Below are 25512 nucleotides of genomic sequence, written 5' to 3' on the forward strand. Positions count from 1 at the left end.
ACTCACAAATCTTTCATGGTTTGCATACTGGGTATGTTTACCTTTTCAGTTTTAAAACCAACAGATCTTTTCCGTTTTTCATACTAGGTATACGTATCTTTCCTGGTTCACGAGTCAACAGACTTTTTGTGGTATGGATATCGGATATGCATACCAAAAAGTCGTTGCCGAACTATAGCTCGCAGGTACGTGTACTGGCTACATGTACTGCAGCTACGGACTTATAACAATTCTCCCAGTATGTGAACTAATATGCATATTGTCTTGTATCCAGATTAACAGTAGTTCTATATCTCTCTAATAATCAATTCGAAACATTGTCGCATGACTAAATCAGACAGTTTATGCATAGTAGAAATTTCGAGTCAAATTTATCTTGAATATCGTTCTCGACATGTGACTAATTAAACATAAAAACACTTGTTCATAATTGATGAATTTGGTTAATAACAATTTATTGTTTATGACCTAAATTATGATTCAAGATTTAACCATTTGAAAATAGCCTGGAACAGTGGTATGTGTCATTGATGTTATTCGATCATAGATAGAAAGGTGAAAACTTGAGAAATAGGTGGTTCAGTCTTCACGTACCTTTTGTTGAAGAAGTTCTCCAGATCTCATGTTGATCTTCGCCTTATAATAAAGGGATAACAACGGTTGTTTAATGGTTTCATTCTCCAAATTACAGAAGAAATCAACATGGAAATCACAGTATGAAAATTTGGCATGCTCGACTAAATAAAGCATGTCGACTAAGTACTTTCAGAGTTCAGTCCATGAACAGTCGGCATGCTCTACTGAAACATATCATGCCGATGACTGAAACAAGACATGTCGACCAAACATTAGTTTTTCGCATTTATAGTCGCTATGGTCGAAAATGCGGCACAATGACGACTGTTTGTCAGTCGTCATGTTATTTCTACAAAACCATGATGACTAATAACAAAATTGGACACTGAAAAACTTGTTTTCTGGGAGTTATTAATCGGCATGCTCGACTAAAACAAAGCATGCCGACCAAACATTAGTTTTTCGCATTTATAGTAGTCATGGTCGAAAATGCAGCACTCTGACGATTGTTTATTAGTCGTTATGTTATTTTTACAATATCATGACGATCAATAACAAAGTTGGACAAAGAAAAACTTATTTTCTGGGAGTTATTGATTGTCATAGTTAAGTTTTTCCAACCTTGACGACTGTTCATGCTACATCACTGGTCGTTAAGATTCAGGGACGAAGACCATGACGACCTTGTGAGTGTTACTTTCAGAATTGAAAAGTCGTCATGATGCTCATCCTAAGAATGACGAACAGAGATAAACATGAAAAGTCGGCATTGTAGTTAAAGAGATACCATGACGACCATATAATTGGAATTCAACAATTCCAATTTTTTGATCTAATTTGCAATTCAAACAATAAAACAAAGTAATAGATTAAGTTTATGACGTCAATTGCCATCTCATTCTCTCGTTGAATTAATTGATGAGTTTTTCGTTTAAAAATGATGAAACATAGAGAAAGAATAAGGAATTGATCATTAGGTTGATGAAGAAGGAGAAAGAAATGATAAGGTCTGAAACTAAAACCAAAAGATGACTAGTTTTAGCTATTACTCCCTCTGTTTCTGAAAAATAGGTCGGTTTCCTTATTTGGATATGTCAAAAAAAAATAGGCTGCTTTACATAAATGGAAAGTCAAATGTTATGAGTTTACTAATCTATCCATGGAGATGCGACTTCTCTCTCTTCTTTTTCTCTCTTATCACAAAAGGGGCTTACTTTTCTCTCCCTTTTTTCCCTAAGAGCATCTCCAATGTTAGGGGTGAAGGTCTTAAAAAGTTATGACACATAGGATTTAACACTTTTTTGACTAAATGTTTATATCCAATGCTAGGGTGGAGGTTAATAATAAATGATGACATGGATGCCATCTCATAAGATTATCTTTACTTTCTCTATGATCCTAGGTCTAATGACACATCATCACTTTTTATTCCAAAATTGATTTTTGTGAGAGTACTAAGACCCTAGCATTGGAGATGAGAAGGTCAAATTTATATTTATTTTAGCCATGTAGGAATGACCCACAACTAAAATGTATTAATAACACCTTCACCCTCAGCATTGAAGATGCTCTAATATCAAATCAACTACAATGATTAAAGGAAGGGTAATTAACAAACTTTATACACATTGGACACCCCTTACCCCCAAATGATTGGGAACAAACTTACCAAAATACCGGTAAATTTAAATAAAATAAATAATACTCCCTTCGTATCTACTTTATAGGCGGAATGTTGCTTTTTCCTTGTACCATTAGATAGGCGGAATGGTAACTCAAAGATGCCTGTTAACTATTTTACCCTTATTTATGTTGTTTGGTCTCATCATAATTGGGTTTATGTCTCTAACATAAGAAATATAACAAAGGACAAAACAGAAAAAAAAACATAGATATTTGTGTAATCAAAAAAAATAAAAAAAAACGGTAATGCTACTCTGCGTCCGGATCGGCGCCCAAACCGATGTGTCGTGGTGACGTGTAAAAAATCACGTGAAACGACCATTCTCTCTTATCAGGGATCCTCTTTCTCTTTTTTTTCTTCTGCAAAATCCCTCTCTAGATTGAAGGTACTACCGAGAAAAGATGAACTTGAAAATCAATCAAAAACTATCTTGAGTGCTATCATATAGAGTAGTTAATACTCCGATCAGCAATCACTTATGATACCATAGAAAAATTATATAGTGGAGTATGTTGATCGTTATCCTCTTTCTAAACTGATTTTAACTTAAAAATTGATTTTAACTTTTAAGCGTACATTAACCAATCCTAATCAGTTAAATGTTGCTCAATTTTGAACTGATCCGATGTTTTCATATCAAGCTTCAATTGAAAAAAATCGTTTCAAATGCAATTATGATTGATTTATGGTTAAAAAAAAAGGATTGATTTATGGTTTTTCTGGATTAAGTATACATCTAAGAATAAAACAGAATCGACTATGACTATTCATTTATGGGTTATTAACAAGAATGAAAGATGAAGTTGGAGAAGAACAGGAACAGGTAACTAAGAGGATTTCAGAACTGTGATAAAAGGATTAAGTTTCATCTTTTTGCTGTGAGATTTTCACAAACCCGCCTTAAATTTCATCGTTTACCTAATCAAACCGCACTTTGAATCTCTATTGGGTTTTCTAAAATTTTAATATGATATGCGTTTTCGTGGATGGCTAATCAATTTCATATTTTTGATGGGGATGAACTTGGAGAGAACCAGAGATGATTCTCATGAGATGTGGTTCATAAACAGAGAGAAGGTTAAAATAAAAAAAAAGGTTCACGTGAACTAGTGACAGCTAGACCTTCCACGTCATCTTGGGCGCTGAGTAGGGCGTAGGTCCGGACGCAGAGTAGCATTACCGGAAAAAAAATTGGTCCGTCCCCTATATATATGTGGCACGGAGGAGGGAGTAATAACTGATGGGAGAAAACTTTTACAACCTCCAAAGACTCGTGTAACGGTGTAAGCCTGCAAGGCCATCTCTGTGGCTTCATGTGAGCCACCTGAATCTATAACTTCAACAACCAATAATACAAAAACAAACAAAAAAAACAAACAAGCAGCAATTAGGTTGACCTTATCTATTCTCTACTCTGAATTGGTGCAATGGGCGATCGAAGAATTCGCATTTCCATTTTTGAAAAATCAAAAAAGGTACTACTAACTGCGCAAACAACCAAAAACCTCCCATTGGGATTTAAAATTTGCTCGATGTATTCTTGTTCTTCCTGAAAGTCGAAAACATCTCTAGTGGTACAAAAAGAAAATGTATAAAGTGTTCGTACAATAAATTGTAAATTAGATGGGTAGAGACGTAGAGTTAATAACTATGTACTGTGTATACTGAGCGAGAAAAAACAACAAAACTATGTTTTGAATAGAAAGAGACCAACTGATCGTACGTGTTGGGAAGCACTCCAGAAGATGTTGGATGTTCTATGTGTAGTAGCTTAAATGACAGGATTTTCACCCGTCAAAAGAACAGCTGCCGATTTTGCCGATGGAGCTGTACACAAAAAAAGAAGAAGAAGTTAATTAGCTATTGAGACTGATGAAAATGAATCTTTAGAAAGTGATTTCTCGCAAGTCTCCGCATAACGTTCAAGGATGGATTACCACAAAGTAGTGTACCGTTACAATCAATATGACTTCTGGAAACAGAAACCACGGCGAATTCCGGTTCTGCGTAATATATATGTTGAAATAATCTAAATTACGAATATCGATCGTGTCCAGATGTTAGCAGTAAGAACCTAGAAATGAAAACCACCTGCATGAACCTAATATGTGCATGAGCATGCCAGAATAAATTGGATATAGAGAGAGAGATCATCATGGATTCATGGGAGGTAGGAGATATTGACGCGGCTCAATTAGATTACATGGTTATACTGTTGCTGCTACATATGTGATGAATCGTTAATTAACCAAGTCTTCAAATTGAGACACGCCAATATCTCCATCCTTCACTATTTCCAGTATATCCTCATCTGCCTTGATCTTCAAACCACGGAGAATATATGGAAGAATATAAGACTCTGATTTGCTAACGAAGAATATAGATACTCCATCATGAGTTGCATCTCTCCCGTATCCACGCAGGAATCTGCAAAAAGCTTCACATATCATCAACCCGATGATCTTATTCCCGAGCTTCTGGCGAGCCAGAAAAACAAGATTCGCATGTATTACATGAGACCTAAAGACAGATATTGAGGGGCAGAAGGCAGGAGTCTAAGTTATTATATATGAAAAATAGACTAATGGGATTATGAGAATGACCACAGAATGATTGATGAATCATATCATTGTCTTTCTGAGTAGGAAGAAAGTTTAAAAGGCTATTGATCCATTCAACTTTTTTGGAAATCATTTAGTTGGGGTAGCTAGATGCATATCTCCTCTAAAAGTTCTTGTAGTTGTTATATATATTTCTTAATTAATATTCCGTAATCTTTATAACCTAACACAGTTTAATTGATTTAAAAATAATCATGTCCTTTAAATGCCTCAAGCGGGCCACAGGCTTGGTAGACATAAATGAGTAGTACATAGTAGATACCGACTCTAATTGACTATCAAGGTTGCAGGCAATAATTTCTTGCTGAGTAGGTGCAACCTCTCTCAGAGTCTCTCACTGTTTAGAGTCCTAACAAAACCTGTACCTTGGTACCCATGAAAGAAAGATCCTTCAATTTTTATGGGTAAAACACTTTATGCGGAGATTGCTAAATCAATATTTTTGTAGAACGAACAAATACACGTAGTACCACTCACAGTGTCGGTTAACTTGTTTTGGTTCCAAAATCCCCATTGTATATGTTCCTTTCTTTTCTGGATATTCCTTTGTTTGCGTGTGCAGTATCGCCATGTATTTGTTAGTTATTCAGCACCACTTGTTTAATATTGTAACCTGTTATAGGGGCGTCATGGTTTATTAGAGGGGCGGCAGTGTGATGGTAATGTCCCTCTAGTTGGTTAGGGGATGTCCTATAAAGAGTGTAAATTAACTAGATTACCCTCCCCATTTTTTAACCTAAATCAAAGCTAAATTGAAAATTTGTTTTCTTTTTTCTTCTCTTCTCCTCCTCCCATCAACCGTAACCTCCATTAAAACTCAAAATTTCATCATCTTCGATTAATCGACAACTCGAAAATTAATCAAGTGTAGTGTAATGACTTATATGAGGTATGTTTTGAAAACCCAGTTACGATTTGGTTTATTTTGTTCGATTTAAGTTTAATTTCTATCAAAATTAGGGTTTTAGATGAAAATTGAAATTGAAATTTCTGGGTTTATGTGAGTTACGGTTGATTTTAACTCAATTACGAACCGTAACTGGATATTTTGATGTTGTTACGGTTGGTAATAGTTCAATTACCAACCGTAGGTTCTTATATCTGAGAATTTTCTTCAGTTACGGTTGCTAACCATTTTAGTTTACGAACCGTAACTCAGTTACGGTTGGTATCGAGCATTTAGTTACCAACCGTAATTGGTTTTACGATTGGGTTTTCTTCAAATTTAACCAGTTACGGTTGGTAGTTCATCTTTTACGAACCGTAACTTCGATTTACTGTTGGTTATGAGCAAAATTCCAACCGTAATTAGCTCTGAAAATGTAAAAAAAATGAATTTTTTACGTATTTTAGATAACTTTGAGCAACAAAAAGCTAGTTGGGACTAATTTAGAAGTATACTCGATCATTTTCAGGTCCTGGTTCTTCATTTTTGTTGGTTAATTTCTTCAATTAATTGAGATTGACCTTCTCCTCTAAATTTTTTTTTTGACTCTAAAAATCTGATTTTGGTTTTGATTTTGAGTTAATATAAGTGAAATTAATCATTAACACTAAACTTGATTATCATCATTAAACTAGGTTATATCAGTTATGAGGATTAATTTATCATTTTCAGTACTTTTTTTTAAGGGACATCTTAAATGATCATGTAATGACCCTTTTTGTCCTATTAGAATGTCACCCCTCTAATAAACCATGTCGCCCCTGTAAAAGGTTACTTAACATTAGGTGTATAGATCAAATCGAGATTTTGTGCCTAGATGTGACCACTGCGACAATGTCATTTAGTAGTAGCGTCTCCTCAACAACATGGAAGATATTTCATAGAAAATTGTTGAAATCATCTACACAAACTTGAAACTCTTTTGACCTGCTTGTTATTAGAAATTTGTGTTCAAGGATGACATATGAGGGAATCTATTCTGGACCCATTTCTCCCAAAAGAAGAAAATATTCCCTCAGCCACATATTATTCATCGAAAATAATTTACTGTGACACTAATGCTATAGATGTTCTTTCCTCGCAAGGAAGGCATTAGTGAACAGTGACAGTGGTGTCCATTTCTTGATTGATCATCAACTAAGCTACTTGGGGTCCAGTAGAAAAGACAACATATGTCTAGGCATATCTAATACTCCCTCCATCCCTGTTATATAGACGGAATATTGGATTTTCCTAGTCCCACTAAATAGTCAGAATTCTAATTCCAAGATACTTTTTGACCCATATAACTTTATTTATGTTGTATTGGAAATTGTATTGAGAATAATACAAAGGATAAAAACAGGAAAAAACATGAAAATTTATGAAAACCAAACAATTTCTTATTATACGACTTCTCCGTCTATATAATAGGGACGGAGGGAGTATTTCTGTATCTAATATACGCTCCTGAAGGACAGAAATATACGTTTGCTAACCAGTACTCCTCACAAGGGTTAGAGAAGGAAAATGTCGTATGTTGAATGTAGGTGGCTTAGTGGAGAGAAGGCTAATTTATATTCACATGCTTTGGAGCCAGCACGAGGATGACTTAAATGAGCAAGTGTCAGCCTTTTTTGGAGCTTGATCCTGAGGAGAGAGGCTATGCGCCCAACAGTTGTAATATGTATCGAGGAATCAATATTGTTACAATTACAATGAATCATTATACAATGAATGAATAATAAACAATAAATATAATGGTGACAGCAACCACAAAACTGAGGAAACACCGACCTATGCCATCTCACTGTCACGCGTATGTAGCACTTAAATTGCAGAAAGACTTGCCCATTTTCCGAGGTCGTATGGATCGGCATAATAATACAACTTGATTCTATTTGACAAAGATAGCCCTGCTGCCAATGGTGGGACCCTAAAATCAGAGTCAGTTTGTTCTGAAGGGTCATCTGCAAAGGCAGCAACATCACCAAGAAGTTTGAAGGTGATCCGTCGGGCTTGAAAAGCTCTTGGAAAATCGAAGTACATTGGTGTCCCGGCTCGAGCCATTGGCAACCGATATTCCCCAACAGTAACCATGTTATTTGACTCCTGAATTATTCACCAGAATCACCATAAAAAGGCACAATCAGATTTTATTGGTTATACTGCAAGTTCATGAATAGAGTTGGGAAATGTCTGTGGGAGGGAGGAGGGAGTGAGTGAGAGAGAGTTCAGTTCCAACTACCTGATACGCACAAACTTGGATAAACAGAATTGCCGGAAAGATGTGTCTGTCTTCTAGCCAAGTTAACGAATTATCCCAGATGTTCGCATCTGAAGATGGTGAATGGGTGATTCTAGGTTGTATTGCGCTGAAAGCGTCAATGCGGAATCCGGCTAATTCGGGCGAACCAAGTGACAGATATTGTTCCATGACGCAATCGTTATCGGTTAGCCTTTCAGCTTCAACAGGAACCTGAAACAGATACAAGTTAATGTGACCGATCTTACTACAAAAGTCATGAAAAGAAACTCTTGAGAAAAAAAAGAACAAGAATCTTAATTTACCCTAAACCGGCTAAATTGTGGGCCTCTCTCCAACCAACTTTTCAATTTTATCTGATCAGAGCCTTGTTCTGGTGCAGGTACTTCTTTTGTAACAGAACTCCCAACTACTAGAAGTCTTCTGGCATGGAGGCATGGGTCACTCTGAACAGTCCCACCAAAAGAGTTACGTCGATGGTGTTCCGCGAAGGGGTTTTCATCCAGCGAAAGAAGATTAAAATCTCTCCCTAAATTAACAGAACCTGAACCAACACGTTGAAGACGTAGTGTTACCCAAATGATGCGGCACCGAACTGGATTCCGGAAAGTGAATCGAATATGCCTCGGAATAACATTCTGAGTATCAGATTGTTCTGGTCCGTAATATTCTGAAGAGGATTGAATCAGTGATTGGACCTCCCACTTTCCCATGCATGAACGCTCTTCCTTGTTTATCTTATTGCTGGCCCATATTTGCACCTGTACTAACAATAATGGAAGACTTAGGAAATATAAAGGTATTTGATGTGATAAAAAAAAAGGCTAGGAACTATCTTTTTTTATTTTGGAACAGATAAAATCGGGGTCCATCAGGAACAAAATAGTTTGAGGGAAGGATATAGGAATAATATGATGATAAGCAGAAATAGTTATGAAGAACTGCTTACGGTGGGAGTGTCAGAAGTTGAATAGCCACGCGAACTGACAAGTAGGAGAACCCCTGATACATCAGAGACACTGCTAAGAACAACTGCAAATTCCACAAAAGAAACACTAGGTGGAGCTTTCCAATATGAATGCCCTGATCCTGAATCTAGTGGAGCAAGCAGTGACAGGGAGGGTGCAGAGTCCACAGCTGTTTCCACCTGTAATAACATGCAGTTAAGTAATATGTGATTATGTCAATAAAGGGCATCTTCTTGAGCTGGGTAATTACACCATTAAATTTAGCAATGGTAGGCTTCTGTGTTGCAAGTTTTAAGGAATATAACAGCTTAAACAAGGAATTGATGTCGCCAATTAATAAACGATTTAGTGACAAAATGAAAATCACTAGTTAAATGGCTAATCAAAATAGTACTGACATAAGCAATACTTATAAGCTAATTCTAAACTGAGGACAGAAATACTCATTATACCGTATGCAAGAAGCTGGCAGTTGGAAATTCTGCAAGTGACTCTTCTCCATTAAGTAACTTTCTCAAGTTCTTGAGAACTAGGACACTGTCAGAGGCTCTGTTTCTTTCAAGACGATATTCTTTTGACGGAAGTCCCATCACCTGGTATAGAGCTTTACGTGCTGCACTGTCTGCACGAGTACTTCTTCTCAGGCTAATCAAGGCCCTAACATAGTCCAGAATCAATGCATCTAGGATAACTTCATTGCAGCAAGATTTACAGATAATCCCATCTGGTCTAGCTGTACGATTACGACTACCATCACTTTGACCACTCAAAGAACCGTTATAACCTCCCACCTCCTTAGAGTTGGGGCTTGAAAGCAGGAGAGCTCCTTTTCCAGCACAGCAAACTTTGCACGCCTTTCTCTTACAGCGTGAACATGTTAGGATGGGAGGGGAAGTACCACCAGAAGAGATCAGGGAAGGAACTTGTACACATGGCTGAGTTACAGCACGAACAGCGCACAGCCCACCAGAGCATGTCTCTCCAATTCCACATATATTCCAGAAATCTATAATATCATCATCACTCGTATCAAGACCAATGGCAGCAGTAACTTTGTCTTCCAGAGCAGCCTGCCCAAGCAATGCAAGACTGTTTGCAATTTTGCATAACCTTCCCATGTATGAGTCATCAAGTAACCCGTTCGGATCTACAGTAGCAGGATCAGTGCCAATTGATAATAAAGTTCTATCTCTTTCAGCTGCAGAAAGATTCACCCTAAGCCGTTCAATTTCAAGTTTCATGGCTTCTTCAAAGTCGATCTTCCTTGCCTGCAGAGGATATTTTTTAGGAATGCTGGGTTAGTTTTTTTTTTAAACCTCTTTCAAGTTTCATGGCTTCTTCAAAGTCGGCTACCTACAAGCCCGGGTAGCTAGGCAAGGAAAGAAAGAAAAATCTCCCCCACCCGCATACAAGTGGGATTTGAACCCCAGACCATTTGGTACAACCACCAAGTGTCTGACCAACTCTTTTGTTGGATACTTACATGGAATGCTGAGTTAGTAGCTCAACTTGACTCTAACAAAACAAAATGAGAGAGAATTATGGCTAAACAATAAACTGGGATTTCAAGTCAGAAGCACATATGAGTTAAAAAAAAATACTAATCCAGCAATCAGTTAACTTCAATAAAAATTAGATGCACAAAAGTGGTACTAATGCAGGATGGAGTGAAGTACCATATGAGGACCAATCAGAGCTTTGAAGCAATCTGTATAATGCTGAACGCCAGTGTTGTCTTCAGATCTTCCATCTTGTGGCAAACTCGAGAACTTGGAATCTTCTAAATCGTTGAATTCTACTATAGGATTATCTAAGAAATCTAGCAAGTCCCCTCCACCAGACACAACATTTTCTGTTGAATACAGCATCTGTTGCTGAGAGATTGTATCAGAAACCCCAATGTCTCCAGTCAAGAGATCAAAAGTCAGGGAGGCAGGACTTGTAAGTTGGGCTGATGGCAGAACATTTTCACTAGACACAGAACTGCCAACAAATGGATTCGTCTCCGAACTACTTAGAAAAGGGTTTTCCTCCTCTTGACCTTGATGTTTATTGAGAAGCTCCGAGAATTTCTCACCAGGTCCTTCCTTGGTAAATATGCCTTTCCAGGGAAGAGACATTCCAAGTATCTCTATCTGTGAGAAGAAAACTACTGGGTTCAGTTCTCAAAAAAAAGTACAACTACCTAGAGCGGAAAGATATTTCAGCATAAGCTGCAGATAAACAAATTATAAATTAATTATATCTTGGTCGCTTTACCAACAATATACCATGGTAACAAATTATACAGCTGAAGAAGGGTGAGAAGGAACAAAAAATCTGCTTAACCACAGAGCTACTACTGTTGAAGAAATCAACTCTGTACCTCACCAATTGTTAAAGGAGTTTTTCCACGAACTGCAGGATAAAATGTAAGTGCCACCACACGAGTAAGAAAGTCCAACTCTCCCTCTAATTCCTCAAAATCATATAATAATGAAAGGCTACGTGTTTCTTGATGGCGGCGTGCACCCGCACCAGTGACTGCCATATCCTCAGGACTAACAGGGCCCGGCAAAGGTATCAAGAGGTTAGTCCCAGTTACACATTGTGGAATAGAACCCCCCTGCATAGAGCAGACAATTAACTATCAAAAAGTATAGTGCACCGCAAGTTCTCTTCCTGCTACAGATAGGAAGGTGAGGTAATTTCCAGCATAGAACTATCAACACTAAAGAAATTTAGAGAAAAAAGAAGCTATAAACACACCTCGAGAACAAGTTTGAGCCCGTCTAAATCACGTCCTGTCCTCACATCAACTGTTGCTGGAAAAGTTGAATCGTCTGCACCATGAGAAATTGTGAGAAGAAGCTGACAAACATGACAAGGCTCGGCAAGATAAACGAAAAGTTCAACCACATCTGCTGCCTGTGGACAAACCTGCAAAAACAAAAACGACAGACACACATACCTGTATTTTAGATCAACAATATCTAAATATGTAATGGATACATATAATTAATAAGAAGGCACACTCTCTAAACAAGTTGAAAAAATGAAATATAAGGTATCTAACCGAAAGGCAAGGGTCATAAGGGAAAGGGAAAGCCCAGATAAACCAAAAACAATTGCACAGAAGTCCTCAAATATTTAGCCTTAAAACTTCTGTCTCAGTATCAACACAACAAAACGTTTCAGAATCCCAACATGTACAGTAAGAAATCCTACAAAGTCAAGGGTTTCTTATCATTCTTGGACTGAGATCACTGTATGGTCCCACAGCACTAAAACCTTCCAATGAGGCTTCTTTTGTGAAAACAAATGATAAAACAAACATATTGATCATCTTTAGCCTGAGTTTTCATATCAAAAGGTTATTTCTAATAATAGTTTAGCAATCCTCAGATTGCAAGATTGCTTGGTAAATTTGACTGGTTCAAGACTTCAAGTACAGGGACCTTTTTTCTACGGAAGTCAAGAAAATAAGTACCCATATTAAATCCTTTTTCTTGAAACTCAGAAGGTTGGCTTCATTAGTGGAACTCGGGAACACACTTGTAACCGGTTTTAGAAAGCAAGCAGAAGGTCGGGATAAAACCTGTATTAGCAATGAATAGAGAAAAAAGGCAAACATTAATACTTAATAGCAATGACAGGTACCACCAATCAAAAAGCCAACCAGAATGTTAAAGAACAATGAATTTCAGGACATATGACATCCAGAGTAAATTCACCTTAAAATACAGATTATATAAATGGAAGGACAGTTGAGAATATATATAAGTGGAGAGGAAATATCAGTAAGCAAGAAAATGTTATTAACTTTATCTGCAGAAATTCGACAGAACACAAGATTCAACTATCTAGGTCAAAAAACCTATACCAAATAAAAAGTGCTTATGTTGTTTATCCATCTGGTATAATATCTACTAAGATGCCTACATAATAAGCATGAATACAAAGTTGTAACTTTTGACTACTTCAAAAAATTCATCAGCAACACTTACTTTTAAAGGATGAATTGCAAGTGATGGGAGATGTTTGAAGAGTCTCATTCCAAGAAACATCTCCAGCTGCTTCTGTCGGGAGCTATCCACAATTGTATTTTTATATCTTCTCTGCAGACTGATCTTCACATTTTGTGCAACGGAGAACTGTTTAAACTTTCCCCCAGTTTCTTCGTTAAATATGCTTAGAATTTCACTATGCATAGCCCTGGAACCAGTGTAGAGTGTTGCATGTATATCACCAGCAAGCAGGAAAAGATCAGCAAGTTGAGAAACTGGCGACAATATTGTGGATCTCTTGAACTCTTCAAATGTCATATCAAATCTCTTCCATGGTTTATCTGGACATGGATGAACCCAGGTAGTGGTTCTAGTGTTATGATCGATATAATACGCCTTGCCTGTTACCGCATCGGAACGTTTTTCCCACCCTGGTGGTAGTGGGGCAACATAACCACCATAGTTGTTTACTGATGGATAACCCAAAGGAATATCGGAATCAAGAGAAACACCTAGCCGTCTACATTGCTCTACGAATACTTGGAGGGCACCAAAGTAACTAGCAGCATTTGTTCTATCCAAAGAATCTGCACAGTTGAAACGTATAACTCCATTTTGATGTGATCTTAGGCAAAAGGCACCTTCAAGATCTTTGGTGCATATTATTTCTCCCTTGCAATCCTTAAGCCGCTGCCGTGTGGGCAAATAATCCCCTTCACAAAAGCCTATACTAATGGTGGGTGCCTTGAGGTGTATCCAAAGTCCCTCAATTGTTTGTTTTTCGCCTTTGAGTTTTGTACTGGCATGCCAGTCATAATGTACCAAATGTATCCGAGTACTAGGAAGTTTTCCGGTTGATCTAATATAGTTTATGGATTCCTCAAAATGCTGAACTAAAATGCATTCTGATTTTCCTGTTCCACTTCTAAGCAAATTGATACATACAATAGGAACCATAGATTTTTTATTCTGACTAGATCCAGCATTTCCACCTATGTTGCATGTACCGTATCTCGTGCTTAACCTCTGGTAGTATTGTGAACTTCCTTTATAAGGATCACGAGCAGCTATATAAATTTCTGCCTCTGCGACAGTCATCTTTAATTCAGCACCCCACCACATCGGTATAGTGCCTCGCCTCCAAATATACGTGTTGAAAGGAACACTTTGACCCGCTCTCTTCGGAACCCAAACAAGCTGCTCACACTCCACTTCATTTCCTGTGAAACACACATTATACTGAGTTCTCTATAATTCAAGTATGACTACAAAGCTGTTGTATAAGGATAAAATCAGTTCAGAGATGTACATCAGAATAAGTTTGAGCATAATAGTATCACCATTTTATGCGGATAAACCATATCATCATCTTCCAAACAAAAATAAGAGATACCAAAAACATCTTCTGTGTTTCCCCTCTCTTTTTGAGAAGCGTGATATTTATAAACAACAATTACACAAATTGATTAGGAGATAGGACCAATTGATGCAGAAGAGTCACATTAGCACCTCTCATCAAGATATACAACTTCATCCAATATTACAAAAATGTACATGGCGTTACCTGTGCTGAAGCACCCATTCAACCCTCTGGCCAAGTACCTAGTACCAGGATGCAGTCTGCTACGCCGAGCTGTGAGAGCAACTAACCCTTCTTGCTGACCTGAGCTTCCAAATATTCGACATTCTGCAAACCCCTAAACGTACAAGAGATATTATGAGTCTTAGAATCACAAGAAGTGCTGCTAAGACAAGAAACTTTTGGAAATATGAAAATATATGGTAGCTTTGGCTAATGTTCTATTCTTCTTCATAGACCTTCAATGCATAAAGTTGTCAAACTTGCATGAATTTATGAGATGAGCTTCATTTCATTTTCTTATTTAGGTATCAAAGCGGAAGGACGAAAACTAGCAAAACATCAACAAAGGCTAGCATATTTTTATCTTATTTTTTTATCAAAACCCCAAGGGGTAACTTTACTAATCAAAGAAAGAAAAAACAGAAACGGAGGGGGGACTGCACAAAGAGAAATGAGAAGAAAAAGCTAGAAAAGGAAACCACTTTAGCGAAATTGAAAATTGGGTAGAACATCTCTGTCTTTCCCCATTACACCAAAAATCACGGCTGGTGGAGAATTCCACCAACAAGGAGCTAGCATATACATTTCCTATCTACAACAGTAAACAACAAAGCAACAAAATGAGAAACTGAAATGATGGCTAAACAAAGTATAAACAACAAAAAAAAAACCTGTAAGAGAACAACACAATGTTGTGCCAGACCAATGTCCTTGAAAGGCGCTGAAAACCATAGGTTCCAAACAAATTCCTCATCTGGCTTCAGCAATGACATACGACTCGGGAAAGGCCTTGTAATATCCTTTGTGTCACAGAAATAGTGTTTCCCATCAATGTCAAGGTCAGTCAATTCTTGAACATTCTTTAGTTCTCCTTTACCCTGGGGTTGAGGGTTCAGAAGCTGAATCTTGATCCATTGACTCTCAGACACCGTATACACACACCCTCCACCAGGTAAATTAGGAATAGAAGCAGTTAATTTAGTAGCAACTAAAAGTAACCCAAGACTCCCGAGAGCTGAATAACCTAGTATAGCTCTTGCATATGTTACACTTTTACAAAGCCATTTCGATCCATTTGTGATGAAATTCAAAGCTTCCTCTTCAGAATCAAAAACATCATATCCCAACTTATTTCTGTGGCACAATGCTCCAGTTGTTGGATCAACATAAATCACCTGAGTGTTACTCCTAACGGCTAAGCTCACAATAATATACACTTCGCTACTATCTAATGTAACAACTACCACGGAGGAATCCCTTAGACGACCAACTGCAAACACAGAGACATAGACACGCCACCAGGATATGTTATAATACATTAATGAAGCAATCTCCAAGAAACACTGCTGAATGCTAGAGTCGAAGTAAAGAAATTCATGGTGTTCAAAAGTAACAAGACCAATGAGTCCAATCACAAAGATTATCCACACTAATCAAGAATTACCAGGTGATTCCATAAGCTTGTATTGAGATGGTCGAACACTTGAGCTATCTATGTAGATTGATGCTTAGAGAACTAGTAATCTGAAAAGGCAAGGGAAAGAGGACATGTTACATGGTTATAATATCCATATTGAAAGATATTGGCTTGCATGCTGTCACATATTCAATTCATTCTGTATACAGAATCCTGGGTTTATTTACCTCGAACAACCACCATAGGTTCCACTCTCCACCACCACTGTCATAGCATGCTTCCACTTTTACTAAAATGAAAAGTGAATACTGTCAATATGTAGTCGCTGATCATTCACATAATGTAAAGTATGTTGTGTATTAGTCAATGATGTAAAATGTGGCTTATATCTCCCTAATACTTGACTTAAAGGACGGGTGTAAACTACCTGTTTTAAGATTCAAATAAACTTGTAATACATATAATCTTATAGAAAAATATGAAAGGGGATAAAAAAAGAGTCTCCTTCTGTATTTCCACTTTACCTGTTTTCAATAACTAGCTCAGAAATTCAGAAATTCTACTAATTTCTATGAACCCTTTGTGATCGACACCCAATAACTAACACCTAATGCAAGTAAATCCCTCTGAGAAATATATCAAAACCGTCCTTCAGTAAAACAATCAAAGCCAATTCATAATGTGTAATCATTTAATCAATGTGAACGAAAAAAAAAATCAAACAAAGAATTTATCTTACAAAATCCACTTCAAATTCAACAATTAGAGATCAAGATATCATAATTTAAAAATGCATTCATCAAATTAGGAAGGACAGTAACAAATTCACAAACAGATCACGAAGATTAATAGCTTTTCAAAATAAAAAATTAAATATAGACGAGAAGAAGTAATTGAAACCCTAACCTTACTTATGGAGATCTGATATTGATGACGGTCGGAGATGATGAAAAAGAAGAAAGTGGATAGTGTATTTTCAACGATAAAATGAAAACAAAACAGAAAAAAGATTTTAAATCAGATGTCAGGAGCAGCACCACCTTGGTTAGATCTTCTTGTGACTTGCATACTTTGTCTGCTTGAATGCCTTCTGTGGTTACTGATCATGATTCATGATAGTCATATATGCTTACCAGAAGTAACTTGTTACAGGGGCGGCACGGTTTATTAGAGGGGCGGCAGTGTGTTAGTAACGTCCCTCTAGTTGGTTAGGGGATGTCTAATAGGAGGTGTAAATTAACTAGATTACTCTCCCCATTTTTTAATCTAAATCAAAGCTAAATTGAAAATTTGTTTTCTTTCTTCTTCTCTTCTCCTCCTCCCATCAACCGTAACCTCCATTAAACTCAAAATTTCATCGTCTTCGATTAATCGATGATTCGAAAATTAATCAAGTGTAGTGTAATGACTTACATGAGGTATGTTTTGAAAACCCGGTTACGATTTGGTTTATTTTGTTCGATTTAAGTTTAATTTCTAAATTAGGGTTTTAGATGAAAATTGAAATTGAAATTTCTGGATTTATATGAGTTACGGTTGATTTTAAATCAATTACGAACCGTAACTGGATATTTTGATGTTGTTACGGTTGGTAATAGTTCAATTACCAACCGTATGTTCTTATATCTGAGAATTTTCTTCAGTTACGTTGGTATCGAGCATTTGGTTACCAACCGTAACTGAGTTACGGTTCGTATCTAACATTTAGTTACCAACCGTAACTGGTTTTGCGATTGGGTTTTCTTCAAATTTAACCAGTTACGGTTGGTAGTTCATCTTTTACGAACCGTAACTTCGATTTACGGTTGGTAATGAGCACAATTCCAACCGTAATTAGCTCTAAAAATGTAAAAAAAAATTGAATTTTTTATGTACTTTAGATAATTTTGAGCAACAAAAAGCTAGTTGGGACTAATTTAGAAGTATACCCGATCATTTTCAGGTCCTGGTTGTTCATTTTGTTGGTTAATTTCTTCAATTTATTGAGATTGACCTTCTCCTCTAAATTTTTTTTTTGCAACTCTAAAAATCTGATTTTGATTTTGAGTTAATATAAGTGAAATTAATTATTAACACTAAACTTGATTATCATCACTAAATTAGGTTATCAGTTATGAGGGTTAATTTATCATTTCCATTATTTTTTTTATAAGGGACACCTTAAATGATCATGTAATGATCCTTTTTGTCCTATTAGAATGTCGCCCCTTTAATAAACCATGCCGTCTCTATAACAGGTTACTTCTAGAACTGTTGGCGAGTCTGAAATCAAATGGGGCTCTAAAAGCCCCCGGTCCTGGTGAACTTCGGGGTTTGGGCTTCTTCCATGATCATTCTACACAAGGGCCCTGGTATAGTTGTATTGTAAGGACTTATTTATTTTAGTAAAACCACAATGAGACCCATTCTCCCATATTTTTTCACTGAGAAACTCACGGGTGCAAAATTACATGGGCACCCCCATTTTCACAAAGAAAATAATTCTAAACCCATAATTTAAAAAATCCTGTTTTTCTCTTTTACAAAGGAAAAACTACTTCTTCGATTGGTTTTCTTCTGTTTCTCAACTGTAAATCTTCGTCAACACCTGAATCAGATCGAGAAGAACGATTATTTGAGGTCGATGGAGTTACGCGGATGTGTTGTTGCAAAAAGATAGTTGAAGCTGCTGCCGTATCTGGTAATGATTGAAGAGAATATTTGTTGTTGTTGGTAATGAATATGCTATGAGATCGATGGGGGTCTTGAGTCTGTTGCTGCTATGAAGATTGAGATGATGAATTAATGGGTTTCTGTGATGGTTAAGGGTTGCAGAAGAGCAGGAGAAGAATTTACAGAATCAAGGAATTTGTTAGAGAAGTTGAAGGTTAGGGTAGGAAGGGTTTCGATTCTAATCTGAATCTGTGTTGCAATCGAGAAGAAATTTTGGGTTTATAAACTAGAAGAAATTAGAAGATGGGGGTTTGAGATGTTCTGGCAATTACGATTGAATAGGTCTATTGGTGGTATAAATTGCAGGCATGAATTGAAATGGCTAGGAGGAGGGTGCAAACATCATCGTGAACTCTGTCCACCCAGGACTGATAATGACGAATTTGTTCCAGTATTCTGGCTTTGTGATCCGTATGTACACTCTAATCTGTAAAACAAGATACTAAATTTGTTTGAAATCACAATAAAGGTTCATTCTCTTTGTCTTGCAGGGTCTTTGAAGTTATTGACATTCCTTCTTTGGAAGAATGTACCACAAGTAAGCATTTCAGTCAAGTGTTTGCTGTATTAGTTTTACGCTCAACTTCAGTTGTAAGAATTTGTTGGTTGTTTTTATGTAGGGAGCTGCAACAACGTTCTACGCTGCGCTTCACCCAAGTATGAAGAACGTTACGGGGAAGTACTACCTCGACTGCAATGAGATGAAACCAAGCAAGTATGCTAGAAATGAAATATTGGCAAAACAATTATGGGATTTCAGCAACAAGTTGATCAAGTCGATTGAGCTCAGCTGAATTTTTACTTTCCTACTGTTTAGAAACTGGAGCAGAAGAAGAGATCGTGGTCAGTACATAACCAAAAAGTAAAGCACTAATAATCTCTATTATTTGCTGTAGAAGTATGAATATTTGTTCTTTATTGCAATTATCAGTGTCAATGAATTCTCATATTAATGACCTCAATGGTTGCAAATTAATGACTTTGGACCATTTTAAAAAACCCAAGTGCATATGGTCTTTGCATATACGGAATTCGTCCTTAAGATTGCAATTTATTTATTCTTTCGGAGCATTTAAGATTGCATATGGTAATTGGGGTTGGGGTTTCATGTTGTCAAAACAAAACATCACTGTCCAAGTATTTAAACATCAATCTTATTAATGCGCTTATATACTGCACATGTGCTATCTATTTAGGATTCTGTTTGTAGTTGACCTAGATTAAGATTTTGGTGAAAGGTAATTTGTGCAATACTCCGAGTCTATTGATGCATGTGGGGCTGATGAACATGAAGGAGCTCTTTATATAGGGCCATCCATCTCTCTGCGTTCTGTTCCACTGTTGGCTAATAATCTCTTGCTAAAATACTGTATAAATTATGTTTCAACCACATATTGTAATAAGTTGAGTTGCAACTGTTGTAGGTGAGCTTAAGTTTGTTGTGACAGTGTGGTTGAACCGAGAATGTATGGCTTGCAGCTGTTGGTTATTCTGGTCTGTGAAGATTTGGGTTGCTGTTGTGGTGCTGAGTTGTTGAAATAAAGGGATAGGTGTCGTTGGTTGGAAAGCTGCAGATGTATTGGTGTTTTTGTTGTCCATAATGGTTGAATAATCTGTTATGCAGCTCTAAAAACAGTTGCATAGCCTATTATGCATTTACAAAATTTGTTGCATAACGTGTTATGCAGTCCCAAAAATGATTGCATAACACGTTATACAACAACATTTTTGTTAGTATTGAAACCAACAAAAAAAAAGGCTGCATAACTTGTCATGCACCTATAATAATAGCTGCATAACTTGTTATGCAGTCCAGAGAATGGTTGCATAATACGTTATGCAGCTACTTTTTTGTTAGTATTGAGACCAACAAAAAAAAGGATGCATAACTTGTCATGCACCTACAATAATATCTGCATAACATGTTATGCAATCGTGAAAATAGAGGTATAACCTGTTATGCATCCGAAAATACGGTTGCATAATGTATTATGCATCGAGAAAATTGTTGCACAATCTTTTATGCATAGAGAAAATAGATGCATAATGCATTATGCATCTATTTTTTATGTACACACTAATAGAATGGCTACATAACTTGTTATAGATGCATAACTTTGTTATGCAAATGCATAATTTGTTATGCAGTGGAGAAAATGGTTGCATAATTCGTTATGCGTCTGCATAATGCGTTATGCATCCTTTTTAGTGGTTGCATAATGGTTATGTATCAAGTTTTCGAAAATTTTGCCTAAAATGATGATCAACTTCCGATTTTTTCGTGAAATTTTTTTTTTTGATATTGTTGTTTGTACTCGTTGTGTAGCTCTCTTAAAAAGATTTACAACGATATAAATTTTGATATAAAAGATTTACATAACTTGTTATAGATGCATAACTTTGTTATGCAAATGCATAATTTGTTATGCAGTGGAGAAAATGGTTGCATAATTCGTTATGCGTCTGCATAATGCGTTATGCATCCTTTTTAGTGGCTGCATAATGGTTATGTATCAAGTTTTCAAAAAATTTGCCTAAAATGATGATCAATTTCCGATTTTTTCGTGAAAAACAAAATTTTGATATTGTTGTTTGTACTCGTTGTGTAGCTCTCTTAAAAAGATTTACAACGATATAAAATTTGTAAAATTCCAAGGCGCGGTTTTTTAGATATGTTATATCCAAGTTGCGTTGTCAATTATACCCCTGATGCATAACCTGTTATGGAGACGTTTTTCAAAATTTTATATAAATATGGGTGTTGCGGAAATAATTATGGGTGTCACGGTACCTAAAATTAATTGTGGGCCTGACAATGAAAATATTTTTTTTTTGGGTCTGCGCCTAATTTTCCCTTTATTTTATGAAAGAGATTTTAGATCTGTTTTTATTTTTTTTGGAAACGGCTGTTGAATCCAAGAGGGCCTTCACCCATTATTCTAACTGGGATTAGTAGAGACCTTCAGAGATATTTTATGAAAGAGATTTTAGACGATTCTCTGTGAGTTTAAAGATTCTTGGAGACTCTTTCTGACTGATTTTCAAGGAATAACGGTGATTTATAGAGATAACAAAACATATATGAATTTCACCTTACACACGTGAAACAAGCAGTATATTTATTTTTTAACAAAATGAATCTATAAATAATTCAATGAAAATATTTAGTCCATGCATGGCTAATAAAAATTGTAACCATAGAAAATCAAAGCGAGACGAACATAAGCGATTTGAATCTCTAGTAAACTTATTGAGTTTTTTAAGACAACATGTTTTTTTCATTTTTTAAGGGTTTAATTGTAGCTTATTTAGTTATAATTTTAAAAAATTTGATATTTTAATCCTTAAAGAAAAAAAGAAAAAAAAAGAAGCAAAATGTCTCTCAAAATAGAAGAGACTTTTTTTTAGCCTTTTATGATATATTTTGTAATGAAAGTCTCCAGAAGTCTCTTAACACCATAAGTCATCGATTTCAAATTCCAAATCCATAACAAAGAGTTCTGAAGACTTTTAGAAAGTCACGATCCAATAACAGAGATTGCTTGAGAATTTGAAAAACTCTCTATTGACTAACAAGAGATTTCAAAAGTCTCTAACATTCTTTCAGTAACTCTACAAATCTCAATTGACTAACACCCGGTAATGTTGTTTATGGGGCGTCTTAAAAGCTTAATGGATTCAAGTTTCTTAAATTGATTATCAACATATTGTTTTTAATGCTTAATCCATTTCATCTTTGCAATTTTGTGTTGAGCATGTCTACAAACTTCTTAGATTTAATATGTATTGAATGCTATGAAATCCCTGTGACATTTCTCAAGTGAGCTTTATATTTAAAACATAATATCAATCTTTATGTAATGGGATTTTTAGTTGCAGTTAGAATTATATATGTTGTATCTTCCGGGCTGAGCAGATTACTATCTGTCTCTATTCGAGTTATCATTTGATGATATAAGAACTAGAATGCCATTAGGTGGAGCCTTGAGTCTTGGTGAATTTACATCAATTATTCATTTTATTTACAAACATTATCTGCTTCATTTTACAACTCCATTACAACTCAACTTATATTGGTTTGAGAACTCTTTTGAACACCAATAGTCTATGTGGTTCGAACTCGACTATATTACACTTATTTATCCTTGATACTTTGAAAAGAGATATCAAATTTTGGCGTCGCTGGGTCGGGGATTGTTTAGTGTTCTTTAGAATTCAGTTCGGTTTATATCTAGTGTTAGTTCTGTTATTTTAGTGTTTGCTAATTTCTTTTGTCTTCATTACAGAAGTAAGATAGGCCTAAAGACTTAGCGACATTAGGAGATGCTACAGGTGCAGGGAATAGGTGTTGTCGTTTCAGTTGTGACTAGGTTGAAATCTAGCCGAAATCATAGCCATTTGGGTAACATTGTATCTTCTTCTTGTTTCTTTTGTGCATGCAATATTCTAGGTCTGATCATATCAATCGATTAGTTAGATATCACCGTTTTGCTCGTAGGGTATCAGAGAGTCACCTAGTCATCCAATGGAAGATGAAGCTGCGAGACTAACGGCTAAGGCTGAAGCGGCTAGAATAGCTGCTGAAGCCGCAACCAATGCTAATGGACATAGAACCCTTAGGGATTATTTGCAACCAGAAATGACTTATACACCTTCCTGTATAGTTCTTCCGGCTAATGCTAGCAATGTGTCAATAGAATATAGGCAGATACAAGCACTGCCTAAGTTTCATGGATTGGACTCTGAGAGTCCATATATATATTTGAAAGAATTTTATGAGGTCTGTGCTACTATGCCTTTTGTTGCTGCGACTCAAGATGTCGTAAAACTGAAATTGTTTCCATTTTCTCTAAAGGAGAAAACCAAGACTTGGCTGCATTCTTTGCGACCAAATACCATTAGGACATAAAATGAAATGACCAGAGAGTTTCTGGAAAAGTTTTTTCCGGTTCACAAAACCATCACTCTTCGAAAAAATGTTATTAATTTTTCTCAAAAGGAACATGAGTCTTTTTTTGAGTGTTGGGAGAGATTTAAAGACTTGCTTTCTAGCTACCCTCACCGTGGGTATGAAATTTGGAGAGTTGTTAACTTCTTTTATGAAGGTTTAAGTTCAGGTATGCGTCAGTTTGTTGAAATGATGTGTATTGGAGAATTTTTGAATAAGTCACCTGATGATGCTTGGACTTATTTCGATTCGCTAACAGAAAATGCCCAAAATTGAAAAACTTCAGGCACAGCGGATAGATAAGTCCAAAATCTTAGCTATCTCTAGGCCTGGAATGTATGTGCTGAGTGAGGAAGATGATTTAAATGCTAAAATTGCTGGTTTGCATAGGAAAGTTGATGCTATTCAGAAACCAAATGTAGTTAAGGTAGCTGAGTTGGTAGAACATGCTTGTGGTATTTGCGAAAGTCTGGAATACTACACCCAGGATTGTCCTACAATCCCAACATTTCAAGAAGTGTTACATGACCAAGAAAATGTCATGAATACATACAAAAGACCTTTTAGATCACCTTATTCAGAAACATATAATCCTAATTAGCAAAATCATCCTAATTTTGGTTGGAGAAATGGTCCGACTATGAATGATGTTAATGTTTTTTAAGGGTATTCATCTAGTAACCCTTATATGTCCCCTCGAACCAAATCAGGGACCGAGTCAGATTCAATCTCCGAGTCAGTAAAAAACAAACACATTTTTAGTTTCTTGATCAAAGAAGCAAAGCAGATTGAGTCATAAAAACTGATCTCACTTAAAGACATGATGATTTTTTCTATGCATGTTCCCACGGTTCCACCACTCTTTCCTAGAAAACTTCTATAAAGAAAATTAACCAAGACTAGGCTCTTGGGAACGAGAGTGTACAGGAAAGGCCTAAGAAACGTATACCCTGAATGTGAAATGATTAAAAACTATCTATCGATTTAAAAGAATATACTGTATAAAGTTCGAATAAGAGGGATGCTCCCGCTCCCATAGCCATAGAGGTACTGCAGTGCATAGAATTTTCCAGAATTGTTTACTATATGTGTGGGGCTAGAATATTTGAATAGCTAGTGAAATCTGTGGGCACCATAATCTTTATACTCTTGAACATTTCACTATCATCAGTGATTCAGTATCATTTTGAAGAGATTAGTAAATAGAAACAAAGTAAACCCGTAAATGACCAAGGTTTCAAATTTTTGAAGAGTCGATAACTCAAGTTGATATATCTGTGTGTTCTCACTAGCTAAAAAGTGTAAGGGGTTAGATTAACAGTTAAGTGTTGCAGTTCAAAAAAAAAAGTGTTGTCTATTTGTTAACACTAGTTCTCTCTCCTAACATTTGTTCGCAGTTGAACCATTCAACGCTGAGTGCTTGCGTTGTTTTGTTCAGCGCTACCCTCTGGCGCGGAACTATACAACGCTTGACCTTTTTTTCCCTATTTTTTCCGAGTCCTCCTTTACATCAGCAACGGCTGTTTTTGTTCAATTTTTGAGTTTTTAAATGTTTCCTTTCTTTCCCACACCTATTTTACACCACCAACGGCTATATTTTCAAATTTGGAATTATGAAACGTTTGAAATTCTTTCATTACGTTGCAAAACAAGGTTACAATATTATTTTAAGAACTTAAAAAGCTACATTAAAATTAAAATTCTACTTTTAAAAATTAAAAATTAAAAACGTACATTGAATTTAAAATTCTACTTCTAAAAAAAAAAAACACTTCTAAAAATTTTAAAAAGTAAATTGAAATTAAAATTATACTTCTAATTAAAACT

The 25512-nt window shown here is 36.1% G+C and overlaps 2 protein-coding genes across 7 annotated transcripts; one reads left to right on the forward strand and one right to left on the reverse strand.

Moving 5' to 3' along the window:
- Nucleotides 1-7415: 7415 nt before the first annotated feature.
- LOC113287963 (probable phosphoinositide phosphatase SAC9) lies at nt 7416-17152 on the reverse strand. 4 transcript variants are annotated; one of them, XM_026536867.1, is made up of 16 exons: nt 16932-17152; nt 16550-16651; nt 16253-16314; nt 16053-16132; nt 15280-15878; nt 14591-14723; nt 13027-14246; nt 12510-12617; nt 11789-11959; nt 11406-11645; nt 10717-11175; nt 9493-10308; nt 9022-9219; nt 8378-8833; nt 8055-8285; nt 7416-7918 (listed from the first exon to the last, which is right to left on the reverse strand). In XM_026536867.1, the coding sequence occupies exons 4-16, from the start codon at nt 16063-16065 to the stop codon at nt 7637-7639; spliced, it is 4926 nt and encodes a 1641-aa protein (XP_026392652.1). In that variant the 5' UTR covers nt 16066-16132; nt 16253-16314; nt 16550-16651; nt 16932-17152; the 3' UTR covers nt 7416-7636. The 4 variants fall into 4 exon arrangements, with proteins under 4 accessions (XP_026392652.1, XP_026392651.1, XP_026392653.1 ...); XM_026536866.1 differs by lacking the exon at nt 16550-16651; XM_026536868.1 differs by lacking the exons at nt 12510-12617; nt 16550-16651.
- Nucleotides 17153-18462: 1310 nt separating this feature from the next.
- LOC113285762 (short-chain dehydrogenase TIC 32, chloroplastic-like) lies at nt 18463-20304 on the forward strand. Of its 3 annotated transcripts, none has more exons than XR_003328917.1 (4): nt 18463-19148; nt 19229-19275; nt 19358-19580; nt 20162-20304. XR_003328917.1 is itself a non-coding variant. In XM_026534541.1 (3 exons), the coding sequence occupies exons 1-3, from the start codon at nt 19112-19114 to the stop codon at nt 19529-19531; spliced, it is 258 nt and encodes an 85-aa protein (XP_026390326.1). In that variant the 5' UTR covers nt 18467-19111; the 3' UTR covers nt 19532-19915. The 3 variants fall into 3 exon arrangements, 1 of the variants encoding a protein (XP_026390326.1); XR_003328916.1 differs by having other exon boundaries at nt 18464-19148; nt 19358-19599; XM_026534541.1 differs by lacking the exon at nt 20162-20304 and having other exon boundaries at nt 18467-19148; nt 19358-19915.
- Nucleotides 20305-25512: the final 5208 nt, after the last annotated feature.

The sequence above is a fragment of the Papaver somniferum genome, chromosome 6 (genome assembly GCF_003573695.1).
Source record: "Papaver somniferum cultivar HN1 chromosome 6, ASM357369v1, whole genome shotgun sequence".
In the NCBI taxonomy this organism is placed as follows: Eukaryota; Viridiplantae; Streptophyta; class Magnoliopsida; order Ranunculales; family Papaveraceae; genus Papaver; species Papaver somniferum.

Coding starts and splice junctions, on each gene's coding strand:
- LOC113285762 (XM_026534541.1), top strand. CDS start 19,112: ATGACGAATTTGTTCCAGTATTCTGGCTTTGTGATCC. Junction 19,149..19,228: donor GTATTCTGGCTTTGTGATCC/GTATGTACACTC, acceptor TTTGTCTTGCAG/GGTCTTTGAAGTTATTGACA. Junction 19,276..19,357: donor TTTGGAAGAATGTACCACAA/GTAAGCATTTCA, acceptor GTTTTTATGTAG/GGAGCTGCAACAACGTTCTA.
- LOC113287963 (XM_026536866.1), bottom strand. Junction 8,834..9,021: donor CAACTTCTGACACTCCCACC/GTAAGCAGTTCT, acceptor TTGTTAGTACAG/GTGCAAATATGGGCCAGCAA. Junction 7,919..8,054: donor TCCAAGTTTGTGCGTATCAG/GTAGTTGGAACT, acceptor TGAATAATTCAG/GAGTCAAATAACATGGTTAC.